Source organism: Aythya ferina, assembly GCF_964211825.1.
Source record: "Aythya ferina genome assembly, chromosome: 1".
In the NCBI taxonomy this organism is placed as follows: Eukaryota; Metazoa; Chordata; class Aves; order Anseriformes; family Anatidae; genus Aythya; species Aythya ferina.
In genome coordinates this window covers 82810412-82828000 of record NC_140296.1, presented here as the reverse complement: position 1 = coordinate 82828000, position 17589 = coordinate 82810412, and the positions used below count along the sequence as shown (strand labels likewise).

Below are 17589 nucleotides of genomic sequence, written 5' to 3'. Positions count from 1 at the left end.
TAAGCCAATTATTTGCTGGAAAATCAACATATGACTTGTATATAACTGTAAAAGTATACAGAAACATCTCTATTAAGGAAATAAATAGAAAGTCTTCCTTCTCATAGTCTACATCAAATTTGTCAAATATCTAAATTAAAGATCATTATGCTTCTATGGGTATTTCTTGTAAACAAACAAGCATCACTTCCTGTAAGAAATAATAATTGTAGCCTATATATCATCAGATTAACAAGAAATAAACTGTCTCTTATTATCCTTTGTTTTCTATAGTTTATTGGTCCATTCATGCAGCTCTATTTCATTTGTGCATCTGTGAAGGGCACTGCCGTAAAAAAAAATGTAAATAGGCTGTGTGTAGAATTTAAAACTTTCCACCAATAAAATATCTGAATTGCCTTTTCCACAAAATTTGAAAAAAATCTTTCAATTCCGTGTTTGTTTTTAAACCAAAACAATGCTATTTTCATTCCATCACACTGAGAAGGGACAGTGAAGCTGCATTTGCATGTTAGTTTATTCAGAGAGGAAATTTACTAATTCACTGATATCCCATTGCCTTCACAAATAAGGATGAAGTCCTACACATTTCCCTTCTCTGCCTTGTTTATGCTTCTTCCAGCTGCTGCTCTGGGGCAGAGCTCTGGGCTTAGACAAGCTCCCTTTCTGTGTTTCACATGCTATAAGTACATGAAGAGTCCAAAAACGAGCTTTCAGTACCTCCTGTCTTCACCTCTACCTCCTGCATTTTATGGTCACACAACCTGAAAGTAATCATGACAGATAATGCTCACCTTGACCATAACACTTCATAACTAGCATTACCCTGTCAGGAGATGGCTAGATGGCTGTTCAGCTGGTATGGTTATCATATTCCTGGAAGGTGGCTTCCAATGTAAGGCTTCCACCATGACTTTGGAGAAGGTGAGAAATGTGGACACTTCCATACCGAACACCCTCAGCTGTCCCACAAGTTTTGGACACTGTTTTCTGTTTGTAGGTTGGTGAACCCCTGACACCCCAGTCAAAGCCGAAGACCTTATCAAGAAAAACACTGCACAAGTGAATGAGCTCATGGGCTACACCAGCCAAAGACAGAATGAGAAAGATGGAGGCAAGGGGAGGAAGAACAAGGCAGCTGCAGGTAAGGTCCATGACATTCTGTTCTCACTCAAGGAAAATCTTCACTCTGACAGGATTTTACCCACCCACCATTTACATTTATTACCTTCTCATAAGCTTTTCTTTTTGTTTCAGAGTCCATCCAATCATTTTCCTTTTCCAACATGTCGATAAAAGCCCAGCGTATTCCTTCAGTCAGCTCCTCCATCTGGAAAACAGTTAGCAAACCCCTCCCCAGTAAGTTGTGGCATAGCAGGATCGTTATAAGAGAAGTTTCAATGCATGATGGATTTGGTAAGACCATGAATAATTCCAAATCCAACAGTAACTGCTCGTGCTTATTGGAGAGTGTTTTTTTTTTTCTTTTTCTTTTCCTTCTCATTTCCTTCCCCTCAGTTGTAACACACAACTTTTTCGTTGCTGATCCTTTCATGTCACAACTGTGAGAATGCCTGCCTTAAAACTGTAAAAAAAAAAACAAAAACAAAAACAAACAAACAAACAAACAAAAAACTGAGAGAATTGGAGTGATTTGTGGAGATTTTTGTCTCCTTGATCCTAGATCACTAATCCATACAGAAGAAAGAACCAGATGCAAAGCATTTGCACAGATAAAGCCTTTTCTGCAGAGAGAGCATCTGTAGCCTTGCTTGGTTTATGTCACTGAGATGCTCCTTATTAATACTGCCAAAGAACTGCATTTGGACTGACAGTATCATGATCCAAATACAAAGCAGCATCCATATATTCAGCCAGCAAGCTGTGCTTTTGAAGTGCTCTTACCCTTTGCGTACTGCAGGGATAGAGGCCATGGCTCACAAGACTGAGCAGCCCTTACTGCTTCTCTGGTCCTGAACTTCCAGTGGCAGCCTGCATCTGTGCAAAGCTATGAAAATCCACAACCATTTTAGCTTGGCTGTTTCTGTGCAAATGGTGGTTTGGCACATATATGAAGCCACAAGCATATCACAAGAAAGTGAAATAATAATAATTGGAGTGTTCAATGAGTATAAACATTAAGAAAACCCTGAAATAAAGAAAACAATGAGTCTCACAGCTAAGAGATGCATTACATCAGTCTAAAGAGCAGAAATGTACTCACACCTGTGCATTTGTCTGGCAGTGCAGACCAGAAAGGTAAAGGCAATGAGCTGCTTCTATTTGTATCAATAGATGAACCTTGTGACAGATGACCACCGAGAATACTGTGAGCATGAGGCATTTTGGAAGATCCAGCAGTTGCCAGAGGACTTTAACACAGACCAAACCAGAGATGAGACAGTACAAGACAGGACAGATAATCATTGTATGAAGACTTATTGGATCTTTTTGTTATCAGTTATGCTACATTTAAAAATAATGAAAATGTCAAGTACCAGAGTTTTATATAAATTTATTCCAGTAGTTAATAAATAAATGTTATTTATTATTAATCATTTTATATCTGGTAGTTTTGAAAAGTCATTAAAGATGGGGACTAAATTCCAGAAAGTAATGCTACCTTCAGCTGAATTGTAATTTATGTATCAGATGCATATTTTAATCTGGAACGGATCTTTATTTGTGGTGGAACCAGATAAAATGCAGCAATGCTCCTTTGATTATTCATTCTATCTCAAAAAAAAAATAAAAAATAATAATTTTTAGAGACAGTATGGGATAAACAGAACAGCTCTAGCGTTAAATATGACTAAACAGTCAACATTCACAGAAAACTGCATCCCAGGGAATAGAGTAACTTAAAGGTATTGATGACAGAGCACCAACTCAATTAACTTAGTGCACTAATGAGGTGAACTCCCCGTATTTGGAGGTTACAAGTTCAAACTCAAGCTCTACAGCTGGGCCCTGGTGTATAGTTAGGCTTTATGCACCAGCTGTATCTGCAGGGGGCAGGAGGAGAAACCTATTCCTGCTATCAAAGTTATTACTGAAACTGCTCAGGCATAGCTGTGAGAAACACTGCAGGCACTCTGGGTTAGAAACAGAGCTATATTTAGACACAAATAATGTCTTTCTTGATAAAAGGAAAAGAAGGATCTAAGGTATGAAATAACAGTCACAAAACATGGAAGAAAAATCCATATTATATATAACTCAGAACTACTTTCTCATAAACATATTCTATGATTCAGGAAAAAGGAAAAAGGAAGGAAGGAAGGAAGGAAGGAAGGAAGGGAGGGAGGGAGGGAGGGAGGGAGGGAGGGAGGAAGGAACTTTTATAAATAAGAGTGCTTCTCTCAAAGGCTTTCTAAATACCTAAGAAAGAAAAACAGAACTGAAAAACAGTGAAATTAAAATTTTAACAAAAATGATCAACTAGAAAAGCATGCTTCTAAATGGATTGCAACAAATTTCACCTGCATCGAATTTTATCTCCTATAAGTCTGAATCTTGTGATTTATACTATAAACTATATATGAATGTCTTGCTATGCATTTACTGTGAATTTAGACGATAGTTTTTCAAAGACTTGGTCTGAAAGGAATTTGCATACTAAGAAAGGTTTTAATAAGGTCACATTTCAATAGATAACCATTCTCCAACAGCTCATCCCCCAATAAAGTGTATATTCTTACAGTCCTTCACACAGAAGCCATACTACCTTATATCCCAGAAATATGTTTGCCACTAAATTGCCAAATAGCACATTACAAACTCAATAAAGAATAAGGGAACTGAAAAGCTGGATCTCAGAGAGAAAACTCCAGATGAAAACAAGCAACAGAAGAAATGCAGAACGTGAGAGGGAAACACACATAAAATATTTGTAGAAGCCCAGTCAGAATACTGGTCTGTCTAAAATGGAGTCCTTCCCTGAGAAAAAAGTAGAACTAAACAAGGTCAAGCAGACAAACCAAGCTGATCCAGAGCTGTGGAAGGCCATTGCAGAGCTATTGTTCCCACACAGGATGCTGTTTCATGTGTTTCTTCAATGGTTGTACCCCTCTTGTACTAGGAGCTAAGTCTAATAATTAAATTAGTTAATTTTAAACTAACTACTGTTACAAAATCAATGGCTGGAAAAGCAGATACTGGAAAACTCTATGAAAAAAAAAAAAAGAATTGAAAATAAATCATAAAAACTTGTGCAGGGAAATTAATCATTTGAATATGTTATTAAGAAGACTCACCATCTCTTTCTTGTCTTCTTGAAAATGGGCATTCACAAACATCTTGCCAACAACATAAGGGAGTGCACTTTCAACAAAGTCCACACATTTATCCCACTGAGGCAGCAAAGATGTTGTTCCGTGGATCACCTGTTGGCAAGTGCATGCAGGAAGTCATAAAATTATATTGTTTATAGAACAAGTCTACATCGAGATACAGTATATCTTAAAGTATATTTGTTAAATAGCTAAGGAGGAAGGAAGGAAGGAAGGAAGGAAGGAAGGAAGGAAGGAAGGAAGGAAGGAAGGAAGGAAGGAAGGAAGGAAGGAAGGAAGGAAGGAAGGAAGGAAGGAAGGAAGGAAGGAAGGAAGGAAGGAAGAAGCAGTAATATTTTGCAGTTATTTCCATTTTCGTCTAGTGCTGTGAAAAATCTTTTCAACCCCACAAAGTATCTGTGAATGGTAATGACTTAGACTAAACTGAGAGGATTAGTTATGAAAAGGTTCTCCCAAGTGCTCATTTGAGATTAATCTTGGTAGTTTTCTTGTGTTCGGTAGAGACACCTCCCTCTAGAAAATATCTGCTCTGAGATATCTCCTGAAAAAGTTTTTCTGTCTTCACCAGTTAGCTGGGAAGCCTAAGGAGATCATCCTCTTGGAAATTAGGTCAGTCCTTCTGAAACACCTCCTACCTCAGGGTAGTGGAGGGCTCTCCACTTAACTGTGCTAATTAATAATGTCTAACACTATCCACATCTTTTTGCCATTTATATGTCTGCTTACTCCTGCCACAGCCCTACTCCTACATATCACAGTGTGAAATGAAACATTGCTTTCCCAGAGTATTTTCAGGAGAAAACCTGTTTGAATCATCAAGAACACTGAGTACATGCTTGTCCCCCCAAAATCCCCTTATATGTTATGGCAGAAAGGTATTGCTAGAGTGTGTATTTTACTAAAGGAATGGTGGTTAAATGGAGACTTCAAGGCTCTGGTGAAGTTTCTGCACCACTGTATAAGAGCTTCGAAAGAGAAATAGTCAAAAACAGTCAATGAACAAATAATCAAGGCAATGTGAAGCATAAGCACATTATAACTTTGGTTTGCATTGCTGAATGTTGTTACTGTGGACACTTAGCAGATAACATTACTTTTTCTTGTCAAGGTAGGAGTTTATTAAAAAAAAATACACATTCAACACAAAATAAAAGATGTGTCCATGTAAGCAAACAGCAAATGAAGTGTTGATTATTTTATTATTTTATTAGATTCAAAGTGTTCTCTTTCTGCTTCAGGAACTCATTAGCTTTGCTCTACAGAGAATAAGCAAAATCCCAATCCAGTAGTTAACACCTGTCATTTGTGTAATAGTGGAATACAGTCAACACCAGGCCAGGTCAGGCAGGATAGGATTTTGTCCTCTCAAAGATTATACAAGCCTCTAAGCGCCGACCTTGCGTATACTCAGCATCTCCTTCTCCCCTATTCTCTCTTCCTTTGAGCCCAAGATCAAATTCATAGCAAAACTAAAGATGTTAGATTTGTTGTTTTCTCAACAGGAAAAGATTTCATTGGAAAGTTCCAGATTGGCTTAAAACTCAGCTATTGACAGTCAGCTATTTTGGAAGTTGAAAGATTGATTTTCTCCATCATATCGTCTGTAATTAATCTTAATCAATGACTCATACTTTAATACACCAGTGAGTTGCATTTTTGAATGCTTTTTATTAATACTGTATGTGCACTAATAGATTTTCAATGACAGAAAGAACACTGCATCTGTATGAAAGCCACATTAGGCAAACCGATACAAAATAAGGTAACAGTTTCCTATACGGAGCTAAATTTGAAAATAAACTCCTTTTCCAAACCCTTCAACCCTCAGACATGATAAAACATTTTAATAAATAAATAAATAAATAAATAAATAAATAAATAAATAAATAAGTAAAAGGGAAAAAAAAAAACAAACAAACAAAACAAAAAAAAAAACTCTCCATGCAAAACCATAACGGAGCTTTTTCATGATGCAGAGGAAAAAGGGAGTCACAGTATTAGTCATAAGAGCTTAAAATTCCTTCCAAAAGCTCTGACTACACATCAACCACAGAAAGAGCCAGGAGACAGAGCTGGCTTTTAGTGTGTGACACATTATTACAACATAATAATCATTATTATTTTGAGAGAGGCTTGACTGTAAAGAGGAGAGAAAGGCAGCACAGGCTCCAAGACCAATAAAACCAGAGCTGAGAGGAATAGATTATATCTCACTGCTGTTTTATTGATATTTATGCTACAACAGCCAACTAGAGCCCCTCAAAATTGTTCTCCTAATATTAATGTCTCACTCTAAAATGCAGTACTCCAGGTAGTAACAATGACTTTAAATAGCACGTTTCAAGCCCTCCCAGGCAGCTCAGTGCTCCACAACAGAAGTAATCGAGCTCTTCCCCAGGAGCCACTGCATATTTGCTAGAACTCAAATAGCCAGAGCAGAGGAACTGCTGATGTTCGCTGATTTTGTAATCAAAGCACTTTCTCTAGAGTCAGCAGGTTTGTCCTATTTTTCAACCTGAAGTTTTTTGAAGTTTCATCACTTTTCTCCTTTCTTTGCAAAGTGCCTTCCAGTTTAAGAGTCTCAGTGTCAAGATTTGTACAAATAAGATGTAAAAAAACACCAGTAGAAAATGAGAACCTGGTGGAATAACATTGCACTTACAGTGGGTGAGGCTGACAAGAAATGAATGAAAAATAAATTAAAATCCTCACTTTAGGGGTCAGTGATTCATCTCATGGTCATGTCTTTGTATGAAGTATTAAACATTTTCTTCACTGATCAGGCAAGAGGTTAGTGGGTACTCTTTATGATCCCAAAGGACCTGTGTGGCTTTAGTCCTGCATCCTCTGACTGGACCAGTCTGCTAAACAATAGTTTTGCTGTGGACTTCATTTCTTCCGTCATTTCTGCTGACCTGTGAAATCTGTTTCCCTGAGCTGTTCAGTGCACTTCACCACAACTGTTAACTATTAGCTCTTGCTGTTTACTGCACCTAACTAACTCTCCATCTCCAGATCCCCAGGGCAGATAATGTGAACGAGCTGCTGGCTTACTGCCCTTACTGTGCTGCTCTTAAGTTTTCACAAGCACTTACTTGAAACCTTTAAGACATTATTTTAACAACCTTTGAATCAACTTGAATTAGACTTCTCCCTAAGTTTTTGGATAAAGCACCCAGACAAGTTACAGCAGCTAGCTAGCATATCCAAAAGCACAGTATCTAAAGCTTAATGTTTCCTTCCAGGAATTTTCCTGACCATAATATAATTCAATGTTATGCTGCAGACTGGTGAATGAACAGCAATCTGTTCTACCTGGCTAGCAAGAAATGCCCCACAAAAGCGGACACTCACAAACTTGTCACTGTGGTTCTAACAGGCAGTTTCTCACATTTTTGCTTAAAGAAAATGGCATCTCTAACAATACTGATTGTGGAGCATAAGAGAGTGCCTTTTCTGCATAGCTTCATCAAGCTATTGGAGTTTATTTTTATATGTGTGATCAACTAGTAGCTATTCCAGGAATATGCTCAGTAAGGCATTTTGGATGCTTTGGTTAGGCACCTGCATGCCTTGACACGGAGGACAGAGCACCCACACCTCCTGCGCCAGATCACAGGCATCAAAGTGACAGCCTCCTGTTGTCACGATGTCACCAAGCAGCTAATTTTCATAACAACAAATAAAAATTTCACCTTCTAAACTAACATGAGCAAAGATACAAAAAGGAGAAGATACAGCAACTTTTCGTCACAGTTTCATCCTTGGTTTGCATAAAAACCCCTCACACTGCACAGATGATCATCAGGATGGATTTCCATTCAGGATCCACTTAATCAATCATATGTTTTTCTTAAATGTTCATATTAATTAATAGATAATTAGCCCCACTTTCATAGCTTATGACAGCAATTAATGCATGTATTTGAGACTTGACAGCCCTGAGTTGGAACTCACCTGATCATCTTCTCTGTGAAAATGACTAATGTATATACATGTTAGAGCTCACAGAAAGCAGACATTACAGCAAGAGAATGTTTTGAGCAAGCTCAGAAAAACAAAACAAACAAACAAACAAACAAAAAACCTAAATCTTCAAGTTTTGTTTAGCAGAACTCTTTTCATGTATGTATAAAAAGTATGTTTTTTTCAAAGACCTAGATTTTGGCCAAATAAGTTTGACACTTTGCAGGTCACAACCATGGCACAAAATTTAATAACTTTCCAGCTTTCCACTTCCTGTGTAAGGAAAATAAGCTTTTAAAGAGGAGGTCTAGAAACTCCTTAACATACTCTAAAAGATACTTTTCCTTAGTGTCATACACAAGAATATGCATGGCTTAATTATTTTAGATGGAATCTCCTACAAGAAGTTTAATCAATACATTTACCCAGCATGGAAAATATGTCATGTTATGCAAAGGTATAACCAACAAAAAATAGCATCTATAATGGAAACAGTTAGTGCCAGCATTAGTACCATTGTAAATTCTATTAAAAACTTTAACTTACCCGAGAAAATTCCAGCCAACGATACTGAAAACGTCTACTGAGGTTAAATAATCTTGAATAAACCATCCTCCACACCAGATAGTTGGCAAGAGTCCTGTTAAATCAGACATGTTTTTATCAGATCTCTAAATGCATATGATGTAATGCAAAGCACTCACAGAAATATCTCCACAAATATTCAGACTGAGTGGTGGAAATTTCACCTTGAAAATTAATGAGTGATGACCAAATTGATAAATCCTTACTACACTTATAGTAATCTGTTGGATAGCAGCCAGTTAATATGTAATTGTGTAGTGGTAACCATGTTCTACAGGATAGTTATACTGATATAACTATAGTTATATCACCTAGTATGCCATGTTTAGGCAATGTTTTTTTTCAAAGGGCAGTTTTCATTTTCCATAAAAGTAGCAAGAACCGTGTCATAATAATAGTTGCATGAAAATTATGTACATAGGTTAAAAAAAATACCAGATTTTTCTGTTGTAAAACAGTGTTATCTCTCCCTATTAGTTAGGAAGATAAATTAGTAGGGAAGATAAACCATAGAATAGAAAAGATAATGATCCATCCCTCTCTACTAAAGATTATCTCTATTTCATATTTGTGCCTTTCATTAGAAAAGATGATATTCATATATCAAGATGATATAAGAAAAATTCTTACTACTCACAGTTATTAAAGTATTACCACCCATGTTTTGCAGGTGGATAACTGAAATACCAAAACAGGAAGTCTTAGTAACAAGATTCTCATAAGAACTAAGGATGAGAGAGCCTGGAAGAAATTGTTCAAACTTTGCAGACCTGACATCTATGACCCTCTTTGTAAAACGTCAGGCACTTGACTAGGGTATTTATCTAGTCTAGGCTGAGCCTTCTCCATGCTCAGCAGTGGTTGTATGAGATGAAAGTGCACTGCAAATGGTCAAATCAAGTTCAAATAATCTCAAAACAAGTCCACTAATGGCCTAAGTGTATTATCTTTGTGTTATAGATGATATTTTTCAAGAATAGTCATTGTCCTAAAGCTACACCCAAAAGTTGTTTGTTGTACACTGGGTTATACATAATATCATGGGCACACCACAGACTTCTCCATAAGGAGGAAATTTGTTCCTTTGTAGCAGAAGATGCTTTGGTGTCTGAACAACTCCCTCTTCTATAAAATGCCAATTTCTTCAATTTTTACTTTCTGTAGAGATGGAGCCACTAGCTGTTCCTGCAGTGTCACTCTGTTAGCTTTATCAATATATGCTACCCATACAATCCCCTCTTCCAAATCCCACGCTTTATGGAAGCTTTGTCTCCACACAAGCATCACCTGAGCCATAACTTGAGTTTTGCCTCTAACCAAGTTCCTGTCTTGAGCTTCCAGCACAAGATATGTGGTTGCTGCAAGCTCAAGCTCTTGGTCCCTCCGCTGCAGAGCTGATAGTTATGTGAGGATGGAGATGTTTAAGGCAAGTTAAAGCGACATATTGTTAATTTGTGACAGAGCAAGTTACAACCCAGTCACTCTGGTACTCTGGTTATGCACACACATCTAAGTGGGACACCACACCAAGAGCAGATATGTGGGTGTGTGCTCTCAGCAGGCTGGCAGAGGCCTGCAGTGGGGACAAGTCTGGCCAGGCACAATGGTCGGCAGCTGAGGAAGGCAGGGACTCTGCAGTGCCACCAGTTTCAGTTGTCCCTCAGAGCTGCTCCCTCTGACCTGAAGCCAGCATGAGCCTGGGTGTAGTTGTACATCTGTGACAGTCTGGGAAAAGTCTCTTATTTCAAGTCTGCACATCCTTAGGGGTTAGAAATATAGTCAACATATTTCACACAGAAAAACATAAGGGTTTAATCTCAAGTTAGCTGTCACCACAAAGGCAGATGTCTTATACTCGCTAGATTTTGTGGCCAGTGGCAAATTCTGTAGGGGACTAGAGAATTGCTACAATTTTTATACATCCTGCCTTTTATACTCCAACATCATCTTTCACACTGTGGAGAGAGGCTTTTACAAAACATTAAAGGAAAGTCTTCCTTCCACTTAATTTCTAAGGCACCCAGGTATGAATTATCCCATGAAATTTAGGGTGTAATTTTAGACATGCCACATAACCCCAGGTATAAGCCCTCCTTCAGGATACAGATGTATCATACAATATATATAAATCCCCACAATATTCATAACATATATCTGAAAAAAAGCTTTTTAGCATGAATAATGTAAATTTATAGCACAGTAAACATTACAGCAGATAAAAGATCTAGCTCTGAATGGATGATTAAACAGTTTTGACAGAATGTTTAGGGTCATTAAAAACTTATTTCAATCTACAAAACAATAACAGAAAGTATAGATTTTCCCATTAACACATTTTGACAATGTAGAATTTCCCCACTTAATGGCAACTAAAGTGCCCTGAAAGAATACAGTTCTCATTTATTTTGTAAATGACCAGAACCCCGCCAGCTTCACAAGCACCTGCCTCCTGTATTTAAGCAGCACTGAACAACATCCTTGCTCCTCCAGTAACTATTGCAAATTCCCTCAATTTATTACAAATGTAATTCTGTGGATCTAAACCAGTATTTCTGCTAGTCCTACATATTAAAAGGTGTAAAGACATAATTTCCATCAAAGTTCATCAGTAAAAAAAACTCAGCTAAGTAGACAGCAATCAGAAACCAAGTATATGTTACAATTCAGTATTTAATTGCTGAAAAAAAAAAAAAATAAAAAAAAATAAAATTTTTCCTTCTGTGAACTTCTCATTTGGAGGAGTTTGTCCTTACATTCAAGATGGGGAACCTCTGTCAAATCAATAATGAAGGAAAGACTGAAATTTGTAAAGGATGAATCTTGAAAAGATGGCATTCAAAGACACCAATATCAATGTGAATTCAAAAACTTTAGTCATAAATGATGAAGGCAGGTGTCAGTTTCATGAAATAGACCACAAGTAATTGAGCTCTGTTTTAATTTGAGAAAGAAAAAAGGCTGACACCTCCTAAAACCAAGCTCTCTGATGAGATTATAACAATTCCTGATTGCAATCACAGTAGCATCCACTGATGCATAAAATGCAATAAAATAGGAAGGTTTCACTTCAAAGCCCAGGGGAATGTATATTTATGGGGGATGGAGGCAGACCTTTTTTTTTTTTCCTGCTTTTGCTGTTGTTGTTGATGATGTTTGTTTGTTTGGGGAGAAGGAAGGAGGGGAAGGGGGTTGATAATTTCATTTTACTTTAATCTGTTTACTTTTTTGGGAGATGATTGTTTTATCTTTTTAGCTAACTGTACGAATTTAAAATCAATTGATCACCTTCATTCAGGTTAATAATGATACTTTTTGATTATGAAATGCCTGCAGTGCATATTTTGGGGTGGTTTTCATCCAAATTTCACAAATAATGTCACTGAGGTTCAGGGAAATTAACCTCCTCACATGGAGTAAAATCCAACAAGAAAATAAACCACAGAAATCCTCTCTGCACTTCCAATGAGACCTAAGCATTTGTTGTTTTAACCTTTGGGAAGACTGCAATACATAATCACGTATTTTAACTTCAAAACAACTGTTACAGAAAGAAGTCTAGACTGTTTCTTAACCAATATTACCATTGCTGTGATACACACTAAAAAAGGAAGTGGTAGAGAGCTTGCTTGCTGGGACAGTTAAAATTATACCAGTATTTATGAATATCTGCTGAAGAAGGCTCCACCCTATCTGGGAATAAAGTAGGTTGCTCATGTAAAATTCTGTAAGTTTGTAGTATTTTAATCAATAGACATGGTGGCAATTAAAGAGAATAGATTTAATATGAGATAATGGCAAATTAATTGACATTTTAAGAAAAATAGATCTTTCACAAATTTTGAGAACTGTTTGGAAATTGTATTCATAATTGGGTTGTGAATCAAATTAAAGAACTGAAAAACATCCATCTATAGCTGGAAGCACAAGTTCTCATTAAATTATTGTAGCTTAGCTCTCTAACTAATTTTTCAGGGACAGCTGAAGACCAGAAAGGAGATCTAGTGTCCCCTTGTCTAAAGAAAAATCCTCTTTATGCTGCAGGAATTACCATGTACTTCTCTATTAATTGTCCCACACTGCAAAAAATGCAGTAAAATGAGAAAACAGAAAGCTATTTATTCTGACAACAATAAGAATGGTAAAGCTGCTTCCTACAGCAGTTGCAGACATCCCTGTAATGAGGACACATTTTACTATATTCTATTCATTGCTCTCCTCTAAGGCACCAGCACAGATAACAGGGAGGGAAAATAAGCCTGCTACAGAGACCCGTGCCCTAGGCTGGACTCACAGCAGTGCCCTGGCTTGGGAATTTCAAACATTCCTTATTATGTTCCAGCCACACCACAGCACATATTTCAAGCTACACAGAGTTACTTGATTACATTCAGCAGGGTTGTCACTAAATAAATAAATAAATAAATGCCTTATTCTATTAAATTCACACTACACTCTGCCAATATGCTATTTTCTAGTAACATTGCCATGTGAATGATTTCGCAATTCAAGTCTGTTGAGCAAGTTCTCCAAGGGAGCAGTTTATGATAGGATTTTGAGTCCATACAACTTGTCACCTCCATCACTAAGAATTGTTTTGTAGCCAGGCTTAATTTTCACTCCATTCTTCCCTTCACCTGAAAGAAATTTCACCAAGTAGTTTGCCAGATCACTGGGGCATGAACCTTAATTTTGTGCCATGTTTGAATAACACCCATGCCTGCAGGTTGGTAACTGAAGAGAATATGAACTCAGAGAAAGTGCTTGTCTTTCCCAATGACACTGACTCTCCTGAAATAATCAGAAGTTAATTCACATTTTAATCACTGATGCAAGTCTAAATGTTTTGAATGCTTTAGTAGGAAACTGATCCATGGAAATATTTACTATTTAAAAAAAAAAATAAAAAAAAATCATGTTTTTTAAATTAATTTAACCTTTTAAACATCATATGGAGAAGGACAAATGAGATTACCCATAAGAAAATATCCTTGTTAAGCTTTTGGATTTTACTGCACAGGAAAATGTTAACATCTTGTTTTTAGCAGTTTGCATTAAGGTGATTTCTGATTTTCTCAGACCAGATAACAAAGTTGCTTCTGGAGCAAACTATGACATTTTAGATAATGAATATTATTACCTAATAGATAAACATAAACTTTGTTATCACGCGGTGACTCTTTGGATGGATTTTATGAATAAAAATTTGTTGAAATCTTCTTGGGTTGAGTTTAACACTGTATTTGACATTTCTAACTTTTTATGATGCAATTTTTCTTAGGGAAAACTTAGAGAAACTGAGCAGAAAACACTGATAGTGTTGGCTCACATAAACCATTATCAGCTGTAAGATTAACAGCCTGAATATATTAGAAATCAAAGACTGTTTTTGCCTGTCCCCTCAACCTTTGGCAATCAGGAAGCTGGTTTTGAACTTTGCTGAAGATGGATATTGAAGTTCTTTCTGGTCACTAGTCCAGCCTCTCTCCCCCATGATACACACACTGGTTTAACTTCTGTAACACTCATAGATGTTTTTTTCTTGAAATTAAATTAAAATCCTAATGAAAAAAGCATCCAGGTATTTACTGTGTAGTAGTTACGTTTGCATGTAAATGTAATGGACAACCCAAACCGTTTAGAAGACTTTCTTCAGCGTATTAAAATTCATGGTTCATTAATGATATTTGTCTGAATTATATAAAGTAAGAACGTTTGACAATCTGTAGGCAGAAAAAAATGATCATCTTCATGTTTCTTATTGTTTGATCTTCTTATTACTTTTACAGGTACTGGTACTATGAATTAACATAAACATTCTGTCATTAGAGGCACAGAGCAGCAATATAAGAACAATGCTTCCAAATTACTCTTTTTTTTTTTTTTTCTGAAATGCACATTTGGGTGTGGCCATACTGTACAATCAACTAGGAATTATTTTTAGAGATGAGAGCCTGGCGATGGTTTTGTGGTGGTTTTTAAAAGTTCAGCAACACATCTGAGTGGAGAGTGAGAGCAAATTATCACAGAAACAACTTAGATGTTATCAACAAAAATGCTTCAAAACAGAACATCATCTTCACATACCCTTTATTCCTCACATTGCCTGAACCTGTCTTGCCTGTTCTTGAACCTGTTCTCTGTCCCTGTGCAGAGAACATCCATTGTGAGCTGCCTGCATTTTTCTAGAGGTATAAGTGATTTCACAAGATACAAGACCGTATACAGGTTAGAGAGGCTGAATGGATCTGCAAAGGATCTGCTGAACTTTACTGCAACATGTGTTTTGAGTAAAAAGGTGCTTGAAACTATTTTTTTTTCTGCTGCACTCAAAGTAATACTATATCTTCCTTCGGACAAAACCACGGAGATCTTTTGCCCAGAGACATGATTCCAAGAACCTCTGAAGCACCTGAAAATCCCAGGAAAAGCCTGGCATTCAATGCCCCATCATAAATATGAGTGAAACCATCCTTACTTTTTCCTTTCATTTTCAAGTATCCTGAATAAATCTTTGAAGTACTGGGGAACACGGACAATCACATTTTCTGAAGGACCTATGTCTTTGAGCTCAGGGTAGAGTCTGGTGTCAATCACTTTCTTGATGTATCCCAGCCAGTCAAACTGAAACGAAAAAAAGAAGGCTGTTTAAAGCAGTTTATCAAGGAAGATGATTCATTAACTAACTTGCACCTTTGAGATTAATGGTTTCAAAGCTTTACTTATTAAAAATTTAGAAACTATTGCAGTTTGTCTTTACATGTTTTCAAACCTTGCATAATTGTGTTTAAAAGAACATACAAACATTCTTAATAATATTCCTTTAACATGCTGTCTTTCCGCACTAGAAGATTTTGTTAATCATATAGGTCAGAAATTAAAACAATAGTTTTGTATTTTTCCACAACCAACCTGTGGAATCATGGCACTAAGCTCCGATATGTTCATTTTATTGTACATCACCTCGCTTGTTCGATTTTCATATGGAATCATGATCTGGGGGAAAAAAAAAAAAAAATTAAAAAAAAAAAAAGGTGAAAACCAGGTTCATCTTCAAAGGATGTGTTCTTGTATCACCACTGTCCAGCATAATCTCAGTGCGGAAGTATCTCACCACCCCTTTTGCAAATGTTCATGACATTAACTTCCCTTTCTGAGGATGGCATTACCTAGGAGAGTTGGAATATGGTTCATTGTCAGCTTAACTCATTACGGGGAAATTTTATGAGCTGCATGTCTTCTTTGAACAAAGCAAACCAATTTGTGTCCTTTTTATAAGAAATGTGTGTGGATTCATAAGAGGCAAAAGCATACCTAGACATTTAATACTTATTTATCTTATCATCTTAGAAAGAAGCCAGTCCAAACTGTTTAAAAGGTCAAATCTGAGATGGGTATGCTGGATGGATATCTCATCTCTTGGATTTGAACATGTGCCCTGCTATGGCCTGATTCCATCTGAGGGAAAAGCCAGACACGCACCAGTTTCTCCCCATTTTACCAAGTGTCCTGATTTCCATAGCAGAAAACCTTAGCATATAGGCCAGACATGAGCTAAATCATTCACCAAAACAATCTCTCATCTAATTGACCACAGGAGCCAGACCTCAGGATCCTCTGCAGTATCAAATCCAAGGATGTAGCAGAAGAAATACTAAATACAAAGCAAGTCCTTTTATAATTGAGAAGAGATGATCAGATTCCAAGATGGTAGCCTGGTATCTTAACAGAGAAACAAGACAAGTACAAGATAAAGTTTAATATTTTGTCACTGTTCAGGAGAAACAAGAATTCCTTATGTCAATTTCAGCCCCACTCTAAGGTAAATCCTGTACAACAGGCTTTTTTTCTGCAGAATTTAAACAGGACAGAGATTGACACCAGACTAACCAGACAGCTGGAAGTTCTCCAACCAAAATTCTACAGCAAATGTCTGTGGTTTTACTGTTGCTCAAGCCATACAGGAAAAAAAATGACTTTCTTCTCCCTTTCTGCACATTTCTTTTATCTGACAAATCTAAACTCTCCTTGAACCCATTTGCTCCCTTCTTCTCAAAATTTTTCCTCTTCCTCCAGTAATTCAGATCTACTCAAAAACTTCCTTTTACACAATAAGATCTCTTGAAGAATACCATTCCTCCCTAAATCCAATATATTTTCCCTTTATTCTAGTTGTCTCTCTTCCTGAACACACAAATTCTTTGTTATGTATGTTCACTAAAAAAAAAAAAAATATATAGAGGAACATGGGATATCGTAAAAAACAAAGCGACAAACAGGACTAGCTCCTTCAAAATCATGGTAAAATGTAATGTTTATGTGATTAATTGTGCTCATTAGGGATCATGTAACAATCCACATCCCTGGACTTGTTCCTAATATCTGAATATATTTTAGGGAATTATTCGTACTAAAGGAATATTAGGTGACTGTGAGCAAACATGGCTTGTTGCATAAAAGCATGCATTACTAATCCTGAAGGCTATTACATGATCCATGACATCTTATACAGCAACTTCACATATCCTGTTTGTGAATTAAAGCTCTCTAAGACACTTGCCAAATAAAACATTAGAACTACCAGAAGTAGCAATGCATCTTATCACATCACCAATAAACAGAACAAAGAGTTCCTGTTTCTCAAGTCCACTGGATCGCAATGAAGTATCTGCTCATTATTACAACCAGGCTAGGTAATTGAAACAGAATATTGGCTTTTATTTAGAGATTTAACAAAATTTCATCTCTG

General features: G+C 36.7%; 1 protein-coding gene across 1 annotated transcript in view; it reads right to left on the bottom strand.

Annotated features, from left to right (window-relative positions):
• PHEX (phosphate regulating endopeptidase X-linked) overlaps window positions 1-17589 on the bottom strand; it is a 103114-nt gene that overhangs the window by 55550 nt on the left and 29975 nt on the right. Inside the window, exons 8-12 of the mRNA XM_084492481.1 lie at window positions 15753-15836; window positions 15319-15464; window positions 8805-8898; window positions 4257-4385; window positions 1229-1330 (exon numbers count right to left, since the gene is read on the bottom strand). Coding sequence (XP_084348607.1) covers window positions 1229-1330; window positions 4257-4385; window positions 8805-8898; window positions 15319-15464; window positions 15753-15836 — 555 coding nt within the window. The remainder of the gene's footprint in view (window positions 1-1228; window positions 1331-4256; window positions 4386-8804; window positions 8899-15318; window positions 15465-15752; window positions 15837-17589) is intronic.